We start from the raw sequence: 21989 nt of genomic DNA, 5'->3' as shown, positions 1-21989 counted from the left end.
AAAAAAACACCACAACAATTCGCAACAAAACAACTGACAGCAGATGCTGTCTTTCTGGCGTTATATAATTTTCATTCGGCCGCCGAGATATTCCTAGTACCTTCTGCTTCTCGAAACTATCAAAATTACCAAATTTGGCGACAAAATAAATTGCCCAAACCGTTGCCAGCTTGGCTATATCGCGCCAAATTACCAAGATCCCCATTTATTCAATGTTTAATGGACTTGCCCCTGTGTTCTTACTATTCCAGCGTAGCTTATCTCTCTAGATTTTTCACCTTACATTACGCAGAAAAATACAACAATTTCACATATAATTGCACTAAAATCATCTATGTATAAAATAGGTAATAACAATATTTACTGCAAAAATATGTATTATTTTCAATACGTAAAAAATTCTAATATAAGGCTTGTGGCAATGTTTCCTAGGATGAACATAACTCTGAAGTTACAGGCACCATAATATTATTAACCAATTCACATCATATTTTTGATTAGTGAATTTTCATTAAATATTAAGTTAATTTATTTTGCTTAGCAGCTTTTTTAATAGCTTTTACCTTTCTTTTCTCAATAAAAATCTTTGAATTGTGTATACAATATATGGTTTTGGATACTTACCAGAGGCTTCCACAGCTTCGTTCTTTAAAGATGAATCTCTCACATTTTTAGTTTCAGAAGAACATTTTTTCTTTCTTTTTTTTGTTGACATATCTACAGCATTAAAGTTTTAAAATTAATGAAACCTTTTTTGAAAAATTACATCAGTTAACAAGAACTTATTAAAATAACATACTTGAAAAATCTATACTATTAAAAGTGTGCGTTTGTCTGTTTGTTTGTTTTTAACATCCTTTCCTACGGAATGGCAGGGAATTGAGTTTCAAGAGAAGTTCCAGATTCCAAAAATTCGTGGGAAGCCATTTCGACTATTCTCATCTTCGTATGATTTTAATTAGCCGACATAATAATTAAAAACTCTGAAAACTCTAATTTTCACACCCTGCAAGCTACGTTTTTGGCTGAACTTGATTGCTGTTCGGAGTACTGCGTCGAAGAGCATACGAGGTGGAATTTTAAACTTGCCTTCCGTCTTTTCTAAACAGAGTAAAATTTTGTTATGGAATCACTCGGCCTGTTTATTATTATTAAAATATATAGAACTGATTTTATTTATAACAAATTATTTTTATACATTTTCTTTTCAGGTATACATAGAACTTATAAATTTCGCTTTGAATGCAGCTTGCTTATCTGGCGGGCTTGTCCACTAGTATAAAAATAAAATAGGAACATTTTTCACAGTATGCAATTAATTCACACATCAGCGCGCCAACAACCTTGGCGTTGATTGGTGAATTTTTGTGCAAGAAATAAGAACGATAATTTACAGGTCAAAAACTTGTTATTACATACATACGTATTATTGCATCCGTAATTTCTTTTTAATTTTCTTTTGTTTTGATCAAAATTTCATGACTATTATTTTATGAATAAATTCGAAAGTTGTTTTCTTTTAGCGATTGCACCGCAAAACATTGTATTACTGGGAAAATGTTACTGTAATTTCTTGCATTGCAGTTAAAGGCTGCAAGAACATGTTTTAACGGAATTCGAAATAAAAAAAGTATGACGACTTGTCTATAAATACTGTTGGAATTTGGAATACAACAAAACGAACGATTACAAAAACTGCAAAGTTGCCTGTTAATACTGAAAAATTCTTAGATGCATGACTGCCAGAAACTGGCGCATTCTGAAAATTTTGCGACATCTACTAAAATGATTGTCCTGTTTTGTTACTTCATAGTATATAGAAGGAATGTTTCCTCGATAGCCCACCTATTAAGTGGCTCCATAATAAAATGACCACCGCTTCGGGCCTTAGTAGTGGGCAACGTCTGTGGACAGTTGGACGCACCGAGGCCCACGGAGGTAGGAAGTAAGTCCGGCATGGAGGTAGTCCTTTCTTACCTCCATACCAAGGCCCACCATTGGGGGAGGGGGGAATTAAGAACAAACACATGTAGAAATGGTCTGGTCCCCAGATGGCTTTGTCGTTGGTCTCGGGTTGGTTTGACATCTAGGCGTGTGTTTGGCTTCTCTTTCCACACGCCAAAATGCTTGGCAGGTGCATAAGTACGAGAAGAGTCAATAAAATGGTACAGTGGTGGCCAAAATTGTGGACATTTTTAGAAATTTTTATGTTTTTGAACTTTGTATGCTTATAGAAAACGTTACGTTTCACAAAATGCAAACTTGTATATATCATTTTAAAGAGAATTTATTACTGAATTCAATACAAAACACAAAATTCAATTATTTGCAATACAAAAAAAAAGTTAAACGATAATAGTTATCGATATACATTAGATAGTGATGATTGCAGTGAGTTATCAGTACTTAGTAGGGTACCCTTTATTTTTGATTACAGCTTCACATCGACGTTTCATTGAGCTGACAAGAGTTAAGCTCTTCTTTCGTTATTACATGATACCAGGAAACAATTATAGCCTCAATTAGTTCCCTTTTATTTGATGGGCGCCTCATTCGGACAAGAGTTTTCAAACGGTGCCACAAATTTTCGATAGGATTGAGGTCAGGACTGTTTCCTAGCCATGACAACAATTTAATGCTCTTTGTACGAAACCACTCTTTCGATATTTTGGCCGTGTGGCAAGGAGCAGAATCCTGCTGAAAAATAAACGAAGCATTGTTGGGAAAGAGATCTCTGATGGAAGGTAGAAGTTTTGGTTCTAGAATAGTGTCAATGTATTTTCTGGCATTCAATGTCCCATCGATGACATGAAGGCGCCAATACCATCTGCTGACATGCATGACCAAATCATAACACTAACTGGGTTCTTCACAGTTGCTTGAGTGCAGTCAGGATGTAGCTCTTCTCCTATTCTACGTCTTACAAATTTTCGCCCATCACTACCGAATAACGATATCTTAGTTTCATCACTCCATATAACTTGTGACCACTGATCATCTGTCCAATTAATGTGTTCCTTTGCCCACTGTAGTCTTTTTTTCGTTGCTGAAATTTAAGATAAGGCTTTTTTCGTGGAATTCTACCTCTCAGTCCAACATTTGTTAATCTTCTCTTGATTGTTCTTGAACTGACAGAAACACCAGCATCATTTAGATCACTTCTGATGGCCGCTGATGACATTTTTCTATCTTGGAGACATAGTCTTTTTATTCTTCTGTCATCAATAGATGTGGTGCACCTTTTTCGGCCTTTTCATTCTTTGTTTTTTATTGAATTTGTCTCCTGATATTGTAAATAAAACTTTCGGACTCCAGATGTAGTCATTGAACCACCCACCTGTCTTGCAATTTCAGCATAAGAAAGACCACTTTCTCGTAACACAATATTACATATCTTTCTAAGTGTCCAATCTACTCTTTTATTTGAAGTCATTGCTTCTTGACTAAATATTAAAAATTTTTACAAAAATTCCTACTTGTAATTGCAGTGTATAAGAAACAGGTCCTCCTTCTACAGAACAAAGCAAAATAATTAATTGTTTCAAGTGTAAACATGATGTCAGCTTCTACTGGCAGTTACTAACATTTGGATGGTTCTCAGAACAAGAACAGTGATTGGCCAGGAAAGCTAGACATTACAAACCACTTCATAACTGTGTTTTTTATTTATATTAAAGTACATATAACTTTTTTTGTATTGCAAATAATTGAATTTTGTGTTTTGTATTGAATTCAGTAATAAATTATCTTTAAAATGATATATACAAGGTTGCATTTTGCGAAACGTAACATTTTCTATAAGCATACAAAGTTCAAAAACATAAAAATTTCCAAAAGTGTCCACAATTTCGGCCACCACTGTACAAACGAACAATAAATCATTGAAAATAAACGACTCATGATAATCTAAAAGTAGTAACCAAAAAATTACTAACTATTCAAGAACTAAATCTGAATTCAAAACTAACCTTAGATATGAATTTTAAGAATAATGTTGTTACTAGCAGAATTTTAAAATTATTTCTATAATTCTAAAACGTAGTTAAAGTAAATAGTCGCAGTTATTTAAAGTACTTTAGGAACTGCATTTCTGCATTGGATCTAATGAATCATTCACAAAATATATTTGCTAAAGATTATAAATTGGAAGAACTAAATCGCGGCAAGCTAAACTGAAGTAAAAATTACACACAACACTAAAGGTAAGTGTAGCTTTATAAATATTTAGTTAACCAGACAAAACAAAATTTATGAATCCCTGCCACAGACTTCTACTTCATTTTACTTTTATTTAGACGAACTTAAGCTTTAAAAAAAATAATGAAAAGTCAGTTTCAGAGGAAAGTATATTTCGTAAGCTTGATTTAATTATTTTATTACTATTAATTGCATATCAATTCCCAAATTCCATAAAACAAAAGCTTCAAAACCTCGAGTCTTCATGCTTTTTTTTCTTTTATTCCCCCTTTACTTATCATTTCAATTTTTTAATCACACAATACAACTTCTTTTTCTAAAGATATCTGAACAACCAAGTTTGCGATGCAGAGATTTGCAGCATCAAAGAATTAAAAAATCAAATCAACGCAGAAAAAGCTACCGGGACTCCGCCTAATGCATAATAACATATGGAGGGAAATCGAGAACAGACTTGATATTCTCCAAGCAACTAATGGTGCTCATGCTGAATTGTATTAATATAAAATTCTTTGAACTACTAAATAAAATTCAGTCTTTTTTCACTACTCTTATTTTATATTAATTAAAACATATCTTTTTCAGGTCAATAAATTATGGACACCCTGAACAAATGAACAAGAGTTTGATTTTTCTCTATTTACAGTACAGATTCAAACTTTAATGTTTATTTGGTTAATTATTGAAATAACCTTTAATGTTCGTCCTTGCCTTTATTTAAAAAGTAAATGGAAAATTAGAAAATCGAGTTAAAGAAAGGAACCGTAAATATGAATAGTCTTAATTTCATACTTTGTTTATTAAATTGTATTTATAATCTCCTTAACGTAAATTATACTAATGCATTCATATTTGCTTTTTTTATTAAAAACAGGTTTTAAACTTTGTTTTAATTAAAACTTTCGAGAAAAGTTGATTATTATATATTAAATTTGAGAACTTTCCTGGATTCGGATTCCAAACAATATAGCTTTCATCACATTTCCTCTTAAAAGCAAGCCGAAAAGAATTAATCACATATCGAGCAAAATGCAAAATGAATTTTCGAAGGAATTCCGAAAACATTTAAATTTAAAAACATTATAATGTTCCTCACTACCTGGACTATGCGGAACATAGAGGAACCCAGTGAACTGTGTAGCGACTTATCGCTCGGTTCACGTATAATAACGACTAGTCTAGAGTGTAGAGAAGGGTTAAAATACCCTTTTTAGAGTATTTTAGTCCTAGTCTATTTAGTACCTAGTCTAGAGAAGGGTTAAAATACCCTTTCAGTCACTCAAGTAAAGAAAAGATTTGGGCGCACAGGGAAGACTCCACTCGGGCTTCAAATCAAGATAAGTAAAATAAGAAAGTAATCTAATATTAAACTAAACTGAGCCGGAGCTAGATACAAATTAGCATAGTTGGCATTTAATTAAACCTAGCCGGCGATTATCGTACAATACGGCCCGGCGTAGTAAGTTTTATAGCAAAGTAGCCTGATGGCAAATACGCGTCACTAAGCTCTCCTATGAAAATAAACTGAAACTTCCTTAAATACTTCTTCTAACTCATTTACATTCAACGCAATTCTAAAAACTCATTTTGGTAGGGAGTTGTAAGTAGGAAACAAGAATTGAAAGAAAGGGTTTCAAAATTAAAAATAACTGTTATAAAATTAAAATACACCTTACAACATTAAGTTTTTAGAATGTGTTATATCTACATCAGTTATAATAATAATATTAAAGATATATTTCTGTATCTATATGTAAGATATAACAAAATACGATAGCTGCTTTAAAAATAATTGGCGACCTCAAAATTAACATTCTAGATTTGGTGATCTCCTGCTAAATTTATCTGCTCTCCCAAATTCGAATTCTTTCTACGTTATATAACGTTACTGGAAAAAAGGGCAACTAAAGCTAATGTTAACCAATTATAGCTTGTTTCTAGAATCATACCTACTTTGGTATAAATACCTCTGGTTAGCTAATTACCTCATTATTCTGCTAGCTTTTACATTGTTAATATCTTCCCTCTTCGCTTTTTTAAAATGCCTACGTCATTATTAAAAAAAAAAGCAATTTGCATAAGAAATTATCGTAATTGTATGATTAAAGGGTATGTTATGAGGAATTATTCTAGTTTGTTTGGAAATAAAGATAATAATTTGCTGAACTCAGTTGATATCAACTTCTTCCTCTCGCACTACCATTCAGCCATCGCGACTGTGCTTCGAAATCATTACATATACATATACATATAGTTGACAAAACGGTCCTTTAAGAAAGGAAGCTTGATATACACTGGTTATCATTAATTAAGAAGAGAAAGATTAAGGAAAAACCACAAAAATAACGGTTATTGAAAAAGTTACCAATAGAACTTAATGAAACTGACCCACAGTACACAACACACCGTAAGATATAAAATAACTTAAAAAGAAGTCACCAGAAAATTATGCTGTTATAGAAATAACCATATGTATAAAATGAACAAATCGGATGGGTCTGTTAGGTATAAGAAAATTATCTTGCATATGGAGTATGATCTCCCCTAGAAGCAATGCAGCACATACAACGATGTGTGATGCTGTCAATTATATGGTCTATCACTTCGATAAAAAGTAAGAGTCATTGATCTTGCAAAGTAATTGCAAGCGCGGTAAAGGTCTGAAGAGGAGGATTGAGATCAGCTATACATCTAACTAAAGCATTCAAAACATGTTCGATGGGATTTAGGTCCGGTGCTTGAGCTGGCCACTCCATGCGCTGAATCGTTTGCTGCTGAATATAATCATATATGATGCGAACCCTTCCCTCTTCCCAGTGCAGTCTAGCGTTTTTCGCCCTGTAGCAGGAAATCATCACCTATTACCCTGGCATAATGTTGCATATATCTCTATATCTCTATAGTCAAGGATATCATCTCTATAGGCCTGAGCATTCATGTTTCCACGTGGAAAGGCATGGAGGTCTGTGCGTCCACCCAGAGAGATACCACTCCAAACTCTGCCTTCTCCGTATATATCTTTTCACGGATGTTTGATGGATACTAACGGGTTCCAGGTTCTTTCCAAATCAAATAATGTTTACTATCACTTTGGAGGCGAAACATAGACTCATTCATAAAGAGAACAACCTTCCATTCATCAACCATCCAGTGAACATGTTGATATGTCCAATTCAAACGCTCCCTTCTATGACGTGATGAGAGCGACACGTAAATGGCTTGTCGCCTCATGTACAGACCTTCTTAGTGAAGACTTTTAGGCATACTTGACTTGATACCAACTTCCCGGTGGCTGCAGCAAGGATGAATCGGAGTTGCGATTTTATTCCTTCATGTGCATAACAATGAATACTAGTCATAGGTGCTCATTATAGCGGTTGGCTGAGCCTTCTGGTGCCGAATCTGTGGCTAGAAATCATTGCCAAAGTCTACGAACCACAAATGGACTCCAATTTAACCATCTGGACCCTTCTATCTGACCTAACCAAGTCCCTAGTCTCCCAATCTTCGCAGTTCTTCGGGAAAATGTTGTCTGGAAATCATAGTTAAGCAGTAGTGAATACTAGAATCAGTTAAAGAATTACCTGTATAATAGAAAACAAATTTGAGGCTATGGAAGGAAGAATAGATGCTGTTGAAAATAAAATTGGAGAAATTCAAGAAAGAGTTTCTTCTGTGAAAGAACAAATCGAAGAGAGAGTTTCTGCTGTGAAGCAACGAATCGAAGGAAGAGTTTCAACCGTCCAACAGCGAATCGAGCAACAAATTGAAGAAAAAGTTTCTGTCGTCCAAAGACATATCGAACAAGAAACTGATGACAGAGTTCTGAAGTTGCCAAAGAAGTTAGCATAATCTAAAAAATTCGTAACGACGGCTGGGAGCAATTCGGATGGTTTTAAATTTTTACTCATACCTGCTTGTCCCTTACTGAACCTATCCACGTATCATGGGAAGATCTTCTGGCAAGTATATATGACACAATTTTCTATAATAGCGGATGCGAATGGAAGGGATTCCCAAGCTAAGGCCTGTCACCTTGCAGCTTCTCTGAGAGCTGAAGCAGCGAATATCCTTCAGACTCTTCCCGAAAACCAAAGGCTAGATTTCGAAGTTCTGCCCGGCCCATTGGTGTTGCGAGAAATGTTTGAAAGACTAGAGCAGGCTACAATTAAAATCACGTCAACAGAAGCCCACCGAAACACTCCAGGAGCTCGCTACGGACGTTGAAAAGCTGTCTCACCCAACGTTGACCATATCTCTTTGGTCTCACCTCGCCTTTACGGAGTGCCTGAGGGAAACACAGGTTTTACAGGTTAATACAAATTACGAACTCTTTTTTAGTCCGTTGCATCATTGGATTTTTTCATTTAACGCGAACTGTCAAAGTTTTTCGTATTTTTTTCCTGTTGATTCTCTGCTAGGCCTGCGTTCAGAAATTTTATATCCCGTTTACTTGAAAACCTCACAGAATATACTATATTCTTTGAAACATAGTCAGCCCGAGCAACATTACTCAACAATCGCGATCATCGCGAAGGCGAATGAAATATTCTACAGGATAATTGCTGATCCTTGTGTTAGTTCTGAGAACATTGTTAGTGCAGCTGACAATGTTATCGTGTATGCTGTAGTGGAATCTGATGTCAAAGCAGTTGTGTCTGCAGGAAAGAAATGCTGCCCGAAAGTTGTGGCAAAGATATCGTTTCCCGGCTGACAAGACAACCCTCAACAGACTGAACCACCAGGTCAGGACTCGTACTCACCAACATACACAACGCGACTGGACCAACTACCTCACTTCCCTTTCAGCAGATCAAAGCTCTGTCTGGAAGCCGACTGCTAAGCTTAAGATATGCCACACCAACATTCCACCTTTAAACGGCCAACAGAATATTGCCCTCAATGAAATTGAGAAAGCTGAGTCACTAGCTGATCACTATGCTTCTCAATTCTGCACAAACAACATTTCTCACCCTCAAACAGAACACCTGGTTAACACCACACTAACAGAATTCCTCTCAAAACCACACACGAACAACATTACTCCTGTCAAACCCTCAGAGGTCTACAGCTACATCGAAAAACTCCTGATCAAGAAAAGCCCAGGCATAGATAAGGTCTCCAACAAAATGATCAAGTGTATGGGAATTCTCATGCTACTGAAACTTGTCTCCATCATCAACGACATGCTTAGACTGGGACATTATCCAACGCCATGGAAGACAGCCATTGTTATTCCTGTACCCAAGCCTGGCAAGCCTCCTGCAGAACCAGCCTCCTACCGGCCTATTAGTCTCCTGTCCTCGCTCAGCAAGGTAGCGGAGCACATCATCCTGAAAAGACTCCTTGGGTACGTGGACCAGAACAGCATCATCATCCCGCAACAACACGGATTCAGGAAGAAACACTCTTCGGTCCACCAGCTGTACCGAGTGACAGAGTACAACTCTCAAGGACTGCAGAAACGCCAGACTACAGGTGCCATCTTCCTCGATGTAGCTAAAGCCTTTGATTGTGTTTGGCTGGAGGGCCTCATGTACAAAATTATCTCTCTGGGTTTCACAGACTACATCACAGCCATCACCTACTCCTATCTTAAAGATAGACACTTTATCGTTCGTGTAAACAACACATACTCAACCTCACGGGCTATCAGGGCCGGCGTCCCGCAAGGGAGCCTCCTTGGGCCCATCTACTATAATATCTACACGAACGATATCCCACAATCACCACACACCACCCTGGCTATGTACGCCGACGACACGGCAATTCTCTCAAAAAATGCATCTCCTGGTCCAGTTATACAAGCACTCCAATCTCACATCCACACACTCGAGTCCTGGCTCACTGCCTGGAAATTCAAGATAAATGTGGACAAGTCGGAGGCGATCTGGTTTACGAAAAGAGTCAACATCGACTCGGAAGACTCCATCCTTATGTATAATACCCCTCTGCAGTGGACTAGGCAAGCCCGATACCTAGGCATTACTTTAGATAGGCGACTCACTTAGACCCCACACATTACACAGCTTATTGCCAAGTTCCGTGCTCGTAAACGAACACTTACCCCCTTAATTAGCCGGAACTCCGTTCTCTCTATTGATAATAAAATGCTCATTTACAAAACCCTTTTGCGTCCCATACTTTCTTATACCTGCCCTGTTTGGGGATATACCAGCCATACAAATGTAAAGAAACTTCAAGTGTTACAGAACGTAACACTCAGACAAGTTACCAGCAGCCGATGGTTTATTAGAAACACGGCTATCCATGAAGAGTTTGAAATACCAACTATCTTCAAATTATTTTGCACTTCTCGCTGAAAAATTCTTTCACAATATCCCAAATTGCTCTATACCTATACTATAGCTCTATACCTGTGCTACAATATGACTTCACAAATGATGTAAATAGTAAACGGCCGCTTGCGGTATTAAGGTACCTAGTGTAATGCAATTTATAAATTATAAATTAATTAAGCACTCTCCCTTTCTCTTTATTTTGATTTGGTTCACCGCCGGATGCAATTATTGTATATAGTGTATATATCCTTCCTTTTGTATTTATGTATATTTTTTTTACTGTATTAATTTTTAATTATGTGAATGTTATTCAACCATATAATGTGTATATATTGTGTGGTCACACTTGGACTCCGATTCAGCGTAGTATTAGGTAATTTCTTTTTCACTTATGCCATTGCCATGCGCACTTATCTCCGCCTAAGGCCTACAGCTGCGGGAGTTGTTTCTCCAGGACTGTATCATCGGTTCTCTTAGGTTATGAACTCTATATGTATTCGAATTTTTCTCCAAATATTCGACTTCAATACTCCAAATATTCAAAGATTCAAAAATCGTAAAATTCCTACGCCGGGATAGCGTCGTAACGCGGGAACCCTTTTGCGATCAACTCGTCGAGTTTGCCTGAGCCGAAGTGCTAAAAATGCCATTAAAAGAAAGTGATCATGTCACCCACCCTCCAAGAAGCATTACACTCCCTAAACACTTTCAAAATCTGGGGACACTCTACAATATTTTGCTGCAATGTCGGAGTTGACCACTAGTTTTCGGAAACTAAGAGTACAACTGGCCGCGAAGTTACCAGGCATTTTCATTCCTGTCTGCGACAGCACAATATGCAGGAATTCGTCATCAGAAATGATGAGTACATTTTTTAAAGTTACAGTACAGTGTTAATGTAGTACTCTAGTGTTTTCTATGACGACGTAAATAACATGCTTTAGTACGTGTGTACCTGTATACTGTAAATGGTTAATGGTGTAGAGAAACTATTCCCAAAATAAAATTTATGTCCTCAGTGAACGCGAATATTTTTAACACGAACTCTTGATTTTTTGGGGGGTGCCTTGGGATTCCTGTTAGTAACGGTTTCCTGTACATTTTAAGCCTTAACATTTTAAGTTATAATATTCGCAAACAAGAGATCGAAACGGCATTTTGATTTTCATTACTGCGGAATTTTCATTTGGCTCTGTTAATGTTCTAACTTTAAAAATTTTTTATACTAACAACTTTGAATATTAATCAAAAAATTATGCCGCTTATTGTGCCAATATGCATTTCAAAGTGGCTCTCATACATAAGCTGATTACTAATGCAGTAACATGGCCATGGGGACTGCGCATGACAACGCCCATGTTAGTTGGTAATTTCTGGTGCTCCAAGAAAAGTGTTTATTTTTCGGTAATTATTGTGTTATTCTTTGTGAAAGTGTATTATTATGAAGATTTTGAAGTTCTGAAGTGTGTATTTCTACTTGGAATAAGATAACAAGCGGTATTTTTGAAGAAAAGGCATACGGAATGGCTCATTAGCGTATTCTAAACGAGTCTCTGTTTTTTCCTCTTTACATCGACTATGTGCATTGAATTTGACTTTTAAATACGATTACTTACTTGCTTATTTATCTGTATATCAAATTTCAGTGAAGTATTGCTTGTATTTTTAGAGGTATTTGAAATTTACTTTCCGAAGTGACGTTAGGGTTAACGTGGCGGACAATTGTTTACGCTTGATACTGCCGGGTTTTGCACTTCATGTTTTTGACTTTTAGCCCTATTGTTAAAGTTATAAAGAAGTAATAGATATTTTGGAGCACACTGTGTTTTGCGACCATGCTTTTTAAGGATTTGATGTTTATTATTGTAATGTTTTAGACCTAATATTTATCTCCCCTTACCGCAGTATTTATATTTTATTGTATTTTGTAAATTGTGCGATTTTATTAAAAAAATGTGTGAAAGTGATGAGGAAATATTTAATATTGTTAAAGAAATGTATAGGATTATTGAGGAAATAAAGACTAAACGTATACCAAGAGAATTACTTGCGGATCTCTGTGAACAAATTGATGCTGTTTCTAAATGAGCCCGTAGAAATTCTTTGAGATTGTTGGAGATGGAAATGGTGAAAAATAATGAAGGAACATTATCGGAGTTTAAAGAAGAAATTAAACAAATGATAGAAAATAAATTTAGTGGAAAAGTGAATGAAGAAAGTAAAAATGTTTCTTCTGATGAATTAAAAGAAGGGAGAAGGAAACAGGCAAATGAGTTAGTTATTAAACCTGTGACCGATGACACTGACGTTTATGAATTATGCAATCAGATACAACCCAGTGACATTAGTGTTAAGAAATTTAGTTCCTATACAAGAAAGAATGGGGACATGGTTTTGAAATTAAAGAATCGATCGGATGTCTCTAAATTGGAAAGTGCAATTCGGGGCCATGAACAATTAAAAAATTTGGTTCGAACACGTCGTAATAAATACATTAGACCCAAGATTATTATATATAATGTTAGTGATATGGTTGATGATGTTGCCCTTGGTTCTAGAATAAAAGAGGATTGTGTTTGCGATGGTAAGTGTGCACGTTCTCTTTTTCGTATTAAAACAAGTGAATATGGTGTGTCACACAGAATTTATGAAATTTCTGCTATATATCAAGAGGAAGTTTTGAATTGAAATCGAGTAGAGTTTGGTTCGAAAGCTTACGCAGCTAAGCTTTTTATTCAGCCGAAGAGATGTATGAATTGTTTACGGTTTGGTCACTAAAAGAAGTATTGTAAAAATAATAAGTCCTGTTCTAGGTATTCTGGCAAGCATGAAAAGAAAGAATGTCAGAGTAATAATATGGAATGTATTAATTGTAAAGAGGCTTTTAAAAAATTTGGTAGAGAGTTGGATTTTAATCCTGACACTTTTTGGAGAGTCTGTCCATCTCTTATAAAAGAGAAGCAGTTTATCAGAGATCATTTAGACTTAGATTTCTAGAATTTATAGTACAATTGACTGCGGTGGGGAGTATATACATGAATTCTTTTTAATACATCGTCAAAAATTTGAGGAAATTTTTACGGTTTTTTGCAGCTTTTGCTCTGGTTGAAGAAATATTCTATATTAAGATATTTTTTGTAAGAGTCTTGAATATTTAATTAGCAAGAAGAAAGAATTGTTCTTTGCTTTCTCGGTAAGTCCAGGAACAGTTTTAATCAACTGAAGATTTTATTGTCTTTGTTTTTGTACTTTGGTCTTCATGTAAATATGAGATTTTTAAGTATTAATGCAAATCATTGTTCAGCTGCATTGTGCCGGCTCTCTGGAATAGATAAAGTGATTGGCTATTTTCCAGATGTTATTTTGATCCAGGAACCGTATTATGCGAATCAGAAATAGGCTTAATTTCCTGTGAGATGGAGATTGGTGCACACGGACGAGGTTAGATCAGCAATCGTTATTATAAATGAAGATATTGACTTTATTGTAGACTATGTGTCTGATATACTAATAGCCATTACTATAAACGATAGTACCAGTTCTTACGGCCTAATTTGTGTTTACTTCTCGCAGGGGCGTAGCTAGTTTCCAGCGCCCGGGGCAACTGAAGAATTTGCGCCCCTTTCTGTGTGCCAAGGATGGAAAACATTTCATTAAAAAATTTCGTAGCATCATTTGGCGCCCCTTAGATGCTGCGCCCGGGGACAGATGTCCTCCCTTGCCCCACCCTAGCTACGCCACTGACTTCTCGCCATCCGAGAATTTGCATGGTTATCTTATGATTTTAGAGGAATATATAAAGAAATATGAATTGTTTTTAATATTTGGTGATTTTAATGCGAAATATTTTAATTGGGGAGCGAAAATGAACGATGATCGGGGTGTTTTAGTCAATGATTTTATTTTATCGAACAGTTTGATTTTATTTAATAGATTTGATTCATTACCGACTTTCTTTTCTTCGGTGGGAGAAGGTTACACAAATTTGATTATTGGTTCACCTGGAAATGATATTAATGCCTATGAAATGGAAGTTTTGGAGATCGAGGGCCTGAGAGATCATAGATATTTAGCTCTGAATAGTAAACGAGTCTATGATCTTGGGGAGACACAAATTTGATACTCTAATAGTTCGAGGAGAGTTCAGAACTTTTGTCGAAGGATTAAAAATGAGGTTTTTCGATTGCACAGGAAGTTGATATTGATTGATAATGAAAATAGTTTGAATGATTTGGTAGACGAGTTAGAATGCATTATAAAAGAAAGACCTGATAAATGTCTTACAATTATACATAAGAAATATCCTCTTTCTGATTGGTGGACTGAAGATTTGGAAAGAAGTAAAAGAAGAGTTAGAGCATTGAGGAAGAGTTCTCAGGTTGTTACAGTTTCTGAAACTGTCAAAATTGTGAGGAAAATATTGTATAAAAGAGAATTGGCCCGGTATAAGAAGCAGATTAAGCGTGTTAAGTATGAAAGTAAAATGAATCGTTTTATTAATATTGCGAAATATTATGATAGCTTCTTTAAGGTAGCAACCAATAAATTGAAGACTCGTCAGATTTACTGTAGAAAGGATTGCAATCAGATGGAAAATGCTCAGGAGCTTTCAGCTGGAATTATTCAAGAAATTTTGGATTTAGTGGAGGAAGATGATAATCGAGAAAGTGAAGATATTGTGGGTTTTAATAGAGGAGGGGAGGAATTTTTGACTTTGTGTAATGAGGCCGATGGTGATTTTACAGAAGATGAAGTCAGGTCAGCAGTGAAGAGACTTAAGAACAAAAGTGCTCCGTGCATTGATAATATAACTTCTTTTATGTTAAAAAGTTTTTCTTAAATTTTACAGGATTTTATTTATTACTATAATGAATGTAAAATTATGTGTATTTCCGCGATCGTGGAAAGTCGACAAAATTATTCTTATACCAAAATAGAGTAAGAAATATATTTCCGATTTGTCTTCTTAAGACACATGCGAAAGTTTTAGATATCTTGATCTCAAATAGATTGAATCACTTTGTTATTAAGAGAAATCTGATATCCGAAAATCAACTTGGATTTAAGAGGGGCTTTTCTGCAGATGATGCTTTGTTTGAACACAGTACTTATATTAGAGAAAAAAGAATAGATGACCATGTCGTCGTGGTATCTTTTGATATCCACAAAGCATTTGATTCTGTGGATTGGCCCTCCCTTCTGCGTGCACTTTCGCAACTTGGAATTCCTCGTGATTGCTATCGTATGATTATAAACTACTTTCCGGATAGAACGATTGGTTTTCCAGTAAGCCAAGCGGCAATTAAAGCTGTCGATGATGCAAGAAACAAATCATCAATAGTGCAAGATATCTACGATTTATTATCACAGCGCAAGAGAACATCTATAAAAATAAAGTGGGTAAAAGCGCATGCTGGACAAGCCCAAAATGAAAGGGCAGATGCGCTTGCTAAAAATGCAGCTCAAGACCCATTTCTACCTCCAATCAATGTCCCATTCCCTAAATCGTATATGAAACATATGTTGAAAAAAATTACATTAAAAAATGGCAAACTGAATGGGAAAATGCAGAAGTAGGTAGAAGGCTTTTTAACTTCTACAAGAAACCCACATATGATCCAATCTCTTATAACTTCTTCATCAACATATTCTTATCTGGACATGGCCCTTTCCCCACGTACTACTTTGCACGAAATTTGAGCGATTCAGACAAGTGCGTATGTGGGGAAAAGGGAGACCCAGAACACTATATTTCAAGTGCCAGCTCACAAAAGAGCTACACTGCAAAGGAAGGTCACAAATTACGCCTGAGTACATTAAATGCATGCTAACGATACCTCAATTACAACAAAAGGTTTCCTTGATTATGAAGAAACTTTTTGCATATAAAAGAGAAGACATATATCAAGATGCTATCACATCTGTATAAATACCTCTTATTCTACAACTTGCAAAAATAATGCAAGATTTCAGAAATATTGCAAGTGTCTGAAACAGGATAAATATGGTATAAATAGTTTTCTTTAAAATAGTTACATTAAGAATTTGGACTGTATTAGTGTAATAATTAAATCATTAATTAATCATTAATTAAAAAATAATATAAATAATATACGACTCTATTAGATATATTAGTGTAAATGTAAGTATTATGTGATTTTCTAATGTATATTTTCTGTATTTATGATACATTAATTTACAAAAATAATAATGTAAGACTTCAGTGCTGATGCATTTGTGTGTAACAAGTTAAAAAAATGAAAGGAAATGTATTAATAAGAGAATTCGCCTTAGTAATTCAACTAAGTATGATAAAATGCACAAAAAAAAAAAAAAAAAAAAAAAAAAAAAAAATTCAATTAAAAAATCTTCAATTAGCTCCTTAAAATGATGTTTATTTTAATTCGATGTAACTAGATATACTAATGTAAATATATTGTTTGTATGAAGTACAATGTACAATGAAAGTTTGTATGTATGTTCGAAGTAATTATATTATTTCAATCTGCCATAATCCAACTTTTGTTAATAGGTTAATTTCTTTGCAATAATTATATACTATGTCTTTGTAATTGTATATTCAATACGTAAGTCTAATATTAATGTAAAATTACTATGTAAATGTCTTGGTAGGCTAGCATCCGATGCGGGCCAACTAATAAGCCCAGCGGGGTACAGTAGTGCGGCGGAGCAACACCTGTAAAAGTCACTGACGAAGTTCTGGTGCTCCGTCCACTTTTCCCTGTCCCTGTCCCCGGTTTTCCAGTAAGATCTGATTTGGATAGCTATAGTTACATCAAGATAAAAAAAAGGATGCCCACAGGGGTCGAATAGCTCTTCGCTGCTCTGGAACCTGGTTATTAACGATTTATTACATAAGGAGTTACCTACTAATGCAGAATTTATATGCTATTCTGATGATTTAATAGTTTTGATGGCTGAGTCCTCACTTGAGAAGATTGAAAGAACTTTTGCGAAAATTTCGAATATTATAGAAGAATGGCGTTTGAATAGAAAATTGAAATTAAATATTACCAAAACCAAAGCTATGTTCTTCTCGCGGGGAGGTAAACATACTAGATATCCCAGATTGCGATATAAAGGTGAGAAGGTAAAGATAGGAAGGAATTTAAAGTTCCTTGGAGTTATTTTTGATGATAAGTTATCGTTTAAGGATCATTTCGATATGGTACATAAAAAAACGGATACTATTTTACAATTTTATAAGCGATCCTTCTCTGGTGAGATTTTAGCCATTAAAAGTAGGACTATGAAACAAATTTATGAATGTGTTATTGCTCCTATTATAATGTATGGTGTTGCAGCTTGGGGTTCTAGGGCGGCGGAGTTGCTGAGACTAAGGAACAAATTGAATTCTATCCAGAGAGGCTGGCAATCACAAGACTTTTTAGAACTGCTGCTACAGAAATTGCTAATATACTTGCGGGCATTCCGCCTATCTCGTTGTCCTATGACTTTTATTATAAAAAGTTTTTATTGAGATCAAATAAGATTGACTTTTATACATATACAGATGATATTGTTTTTAACACTGCTTTTTATATTTTTAATTGTCATCTTTTACATCCAAGAAAAAGAAGATCAATAACTTTTAATAGATAGATGCATTACATTATTTAATAATATTGATGTCTATACGGATGGCTCGGGGTTGGAGGGAAAAATTGGCTTAGCATTTGTAGTGTTCTATCATGTACTGGAGACTGAACATGCGAAGTTTAAATTAGAAAAATATAATTCGGTGTATCAAGCCGAACTGATTGCTATACAAAAAGCCTTGGAGTGGCTTGTAAGAAATCTAAATGAATCACATATAATTACAATACATTCTGATTGTCAGTTCTTTAAGCACTCCCTGACCCTGAGCAGCAAAATTTAAATATTCAAATTATTAAAAAATTGGTGATACAATTAGAGATAAGGCATCAATTGAATTTTAATTTTATTAAAGCCCATATTGGTTGTTTGGGCAATGAGAGGGCGGATGTCTTAGCAAAGGAGGCAACAATGAGTAATGATATTGAAACTCTCGATGTACAAGCCTCCATGAGAAGATGCATTAACATTATGAAGTGTGACATTGTAGATAAATGGCGGACTCAATGGAAAAACTCTGCTAAAAATAATATGTTCATGAAGACTTTTGTTCCTAAGGAAAATATGAATATTAACAATGACATTCACTTGAATCAGTTAATTACAGGTCATGGGAGATTTCCCTTTTATCTGAAAAGATTCCATGTTCAAGATAATGATTTATGTAAAGTATATACAAAAGTAGGAGACAATGTCCACTTTATTACAGAATGTAAGTTAACCAGATGCATTGATGGAGCGAACATATATTTTATAAAAAATGGTTTACTTAAGGCAAGAGGAATAGCGCATAAGATTATGAAGATTATTAACAACAATAAAGAAGACATTGGCATTGTGTGATTCGTGTGTTTGTATACTTGTGTGGTGATTTTGTACTGGCGTAGCCCGTATAGGGTCATAGAGCAAACTTTGTTTTGCAAGATGGACCGGGCTGCGCCCTAACAAAACAAAACTATGCAGGAATTATGCGACCTATATGATATATTGCGCTAGGCTGATTTTCTTGTTGCATTACAGCAAACGTTTTCTAGTACTTTCTAACAATTCGAATTACTTCATGATGCTATGTATATTTATTTTTAAGTGTGATCAAAATTCAATAAATACACATAACAAACAACAACAATACAAATATTAAAGCACCAACTCACAAAGAACAACTTAATTATTTTAACATTTAGTTCTTCGGTACTTAAGACAGATAAAGTTTTTATGAACTGAGACATAAATTTACCAACCTGAATAAAAGTCTTTCCGGACACGCACAATAATGCGCCTTGAAGTACGACGTAATCCTCGCACTTTGATTTCATTTGGCTGAATTATAGATTTGGGTATCTTAAGTTTCAAAGGATTGGAAGACTGTTTACATTCTCCAGCTGACTTGCATCCATTGTGTAAGCAAACGTCACTTGTTCCAACATCTGTAGATCGCTTACCTTCTTCAGTTGACTTATATTCATTCTGTATACAAAAACCACTTTTTGCAATATCTGTACATTGCACTGTACACTTTGAGATCTTCAGTCTCAGTTCACCCGTACTCTTACAGTAACTGGAACCGGGCAGATTGTTTTCAATAACAGCTTCATTACATCTGGATTGGTGGCCATTCTGTAATACCTGAAACACTGCTGGATATGGCTGAGAGCGATGACGACCTCTTTTACTTTTTTTGCGACCCATTTCCAATTACTGATATATTAGTCTTTTTCTATACCTAATGCAATGAAACAAAAGTGATTAACTTAAAAATTTAAAAATGCAACAAGATGTACAAATTTGAAAATTTCCACAGAAAAAAAAATGCTTCTACAAATTATATATATATATATATATGCTAGAACAAAATATAGCTGGTTTAAGAATAATTGGCGATCTCAAAATTAACTATTCTAGATTTGGTGCTCTCCCCCTAAATTCATCTGCCCGCCCAAATTCGAGATCTTTCCCGGTTACATAACATTGCTTGAAAAATGTAATTAAAACTAAAATTAACCAATCATAGCTTGTCTCTACAATTGCATTTACTTCGGTATAAATACCGCTCGCGACTTAATTACGTCTCCAGCTTCGCCACTACTAACATATCCTCACTGCTCTGCTTGTCCGTCTAAAATGATGTCGCCCCCGTTAAACTGTGTATATCAAAAATCATTGTAACTGCTTGTGATCTAGAAGTATATTGTCTACGAAGAATTATTCTAATGTGTCTAGAAATAAAGATGGTAATTAGCTGAACTTGGTTTGGTATTAACATTTTCTTTGCGTCTTGCCACTTTGCCATCACGACTATGTATTAAAATAAATATCACAGCTAAATAAAAGTTGCTCATGATGATATTGCGGTGAGTTTCCCCAATAGGAATTTCGAGCTCCCAACAATTTCCAGTGACTGAGGAAAAGAAAAATAGAAAAGTGATATGAGTACTGTGTTTACTCCAAATCTACTGCGTGGTTTTTCTGCGTCAAGGCCGTGTTTATAGTGAAAAAAGTGATATATTTAAGCGTCTCAGCGATTTCGCGTGTTGGCGCCTACTTTGAAAAGTGTGTACATTTTCTGAAAGATTCTAACGGTGTTTGCGCATATCATCAAATATTCAAGTATGGTGCTTTAATTTTGTTTTTTTCAGAGGTGTAAATTCTTCAGAAAAAATGGCATCATTCTGTAGATTCTTCAGAAATTTCAGTACAAAGTGATTAGTGTGATTTAAATTAGTGATTAGTGTGATTTAAATTAGTGATTAGTGTGATTTAGTTTAGTAATTAATGTGATTTAGTTAGGTAGAATTTTCGTGTTTTGGTGTAATGTGAATTCTCAATAGTGTGTTCTAATATTAGTTATAAAAACTAGATCTAAAACAAAAATGTCTACAGGAAAAAGTGAAATAGCGACTGTTAGTATCAATAAATTTCACTGTGTCATATTTGATGGGCAGAGTTCGGATATTCCAATAGATAAATATATTTTACTATTCGAAAAGAAATATGAAAATAAGAACATTAGCGAAAAGGGCAAGTCGTTAGTGTTTTCTGAGTGTTTGACAGAAAATACCTTGCCATTTTATCTAATAGACTAGAGTATGTCGAATGAGACTGAAAAGCTCTAAAAGACAAATTCCTCGCATAGTTCTCCAGTGGAAAAATTGTCACTTTTAGTGACTTCATTAATTGTACTTACTCTAAATTCATTGACATCTCAAGTATTATCGACAAAAGTTAAAATTGGCATCGACTTTAAAATTAAATGGTAAAATAATATTTGAATCATTGAATAATGGTCTTTTCGAGCAACAGAAAATGTTGCTCACTGTGCAAAATTTAACCAGTCCAAGACTGGATTACCACCGCTAGGAAAACTTTTCCACCAAGTTCTTCTGCATCAGCTTCTGGGAGAAACGCGTAAAACACCAGACTTTACTATTCCAAAGATTAAGTGTACCTCCAAGATTTTTCCAGTCGAGATATAGTTCTCCCAGACAATTTCCGAGATATTGTGTACCTCAAAATCAGGTATGGAGAAATTTGCAACCACGACAAATAGCTTACTCATATCAATCATTACCTTCAAGTTTCTAAAATACAAATTTTCAACAAACTGAACCGAAACAGAAATGAAAATATTTTAAGGTGAATGTTCAATTTAATAATCTAAATATCCCTGCTGTTATAGATACGGGGTCAGAGGTAAATGAAATATCTGAAAAAATATTTTAAATTCTATTGATACTCAAACTGAAATTCTTACCTTAAATCCTAATACAAATTCATTATCTTTATCTGGAGGTTTTGCTGTGACTAAAATAATAAAATTGTTATGTAAAATTGGTCGAATCACTAATACTATAGTATTTTATGTTGTAAATTCTA

At 34.9% G+C, this 21989-nt stretch overlaps 1 protein-coding gene across 1 annotated transcript in view; it reads right to left on the bottom strand.

The window, feature by feature from the left end:
- The window catches only part of LOC118196063 (uncharacterized), an 83927-nt gene that overhangs the window by 53823 nt on the left and 8115 nt on the right, over positions 1-21989 (bottom strand). Inside the window, exons 2-3 of the mRNA XM_085814247.1 lie at positions 19358-19839; positions 625-717 (exon numbers count right to left, since the gene is read on the bottom strand). Of these exons, the coding sequence (XP_085670373.1) occupies positions 625-717; positions 19358-19805 (541 nt within the window). The 5' untranslated portion in view covers positions 19806-19839. The remainder of the gene's footprint in view (positions 1-624; positions 718-19357; positions 19840-21989) is intronic.

Source organism: Stegodyphus dumicola, chromosome 4 (assembly GCF_044657685.1).
Source record: "Stegodyphus dumicola isolate Sdum_Otavi_A_Nest chromosome 4, ASM4465768v1".
In the NCBI taxonomy this organism is placed as follows: Eukaryota; Metazoa; Arthropoda; class Arachnida; order Araneae; family Eresidae; genus Stegodyphus; species Stegodyphus dumicola.
The sequence above is the reverse complement of the archived record's forward strand: the minus strand, read 5'-3'. Positions and strand labels throughout refer to the sequence as shown.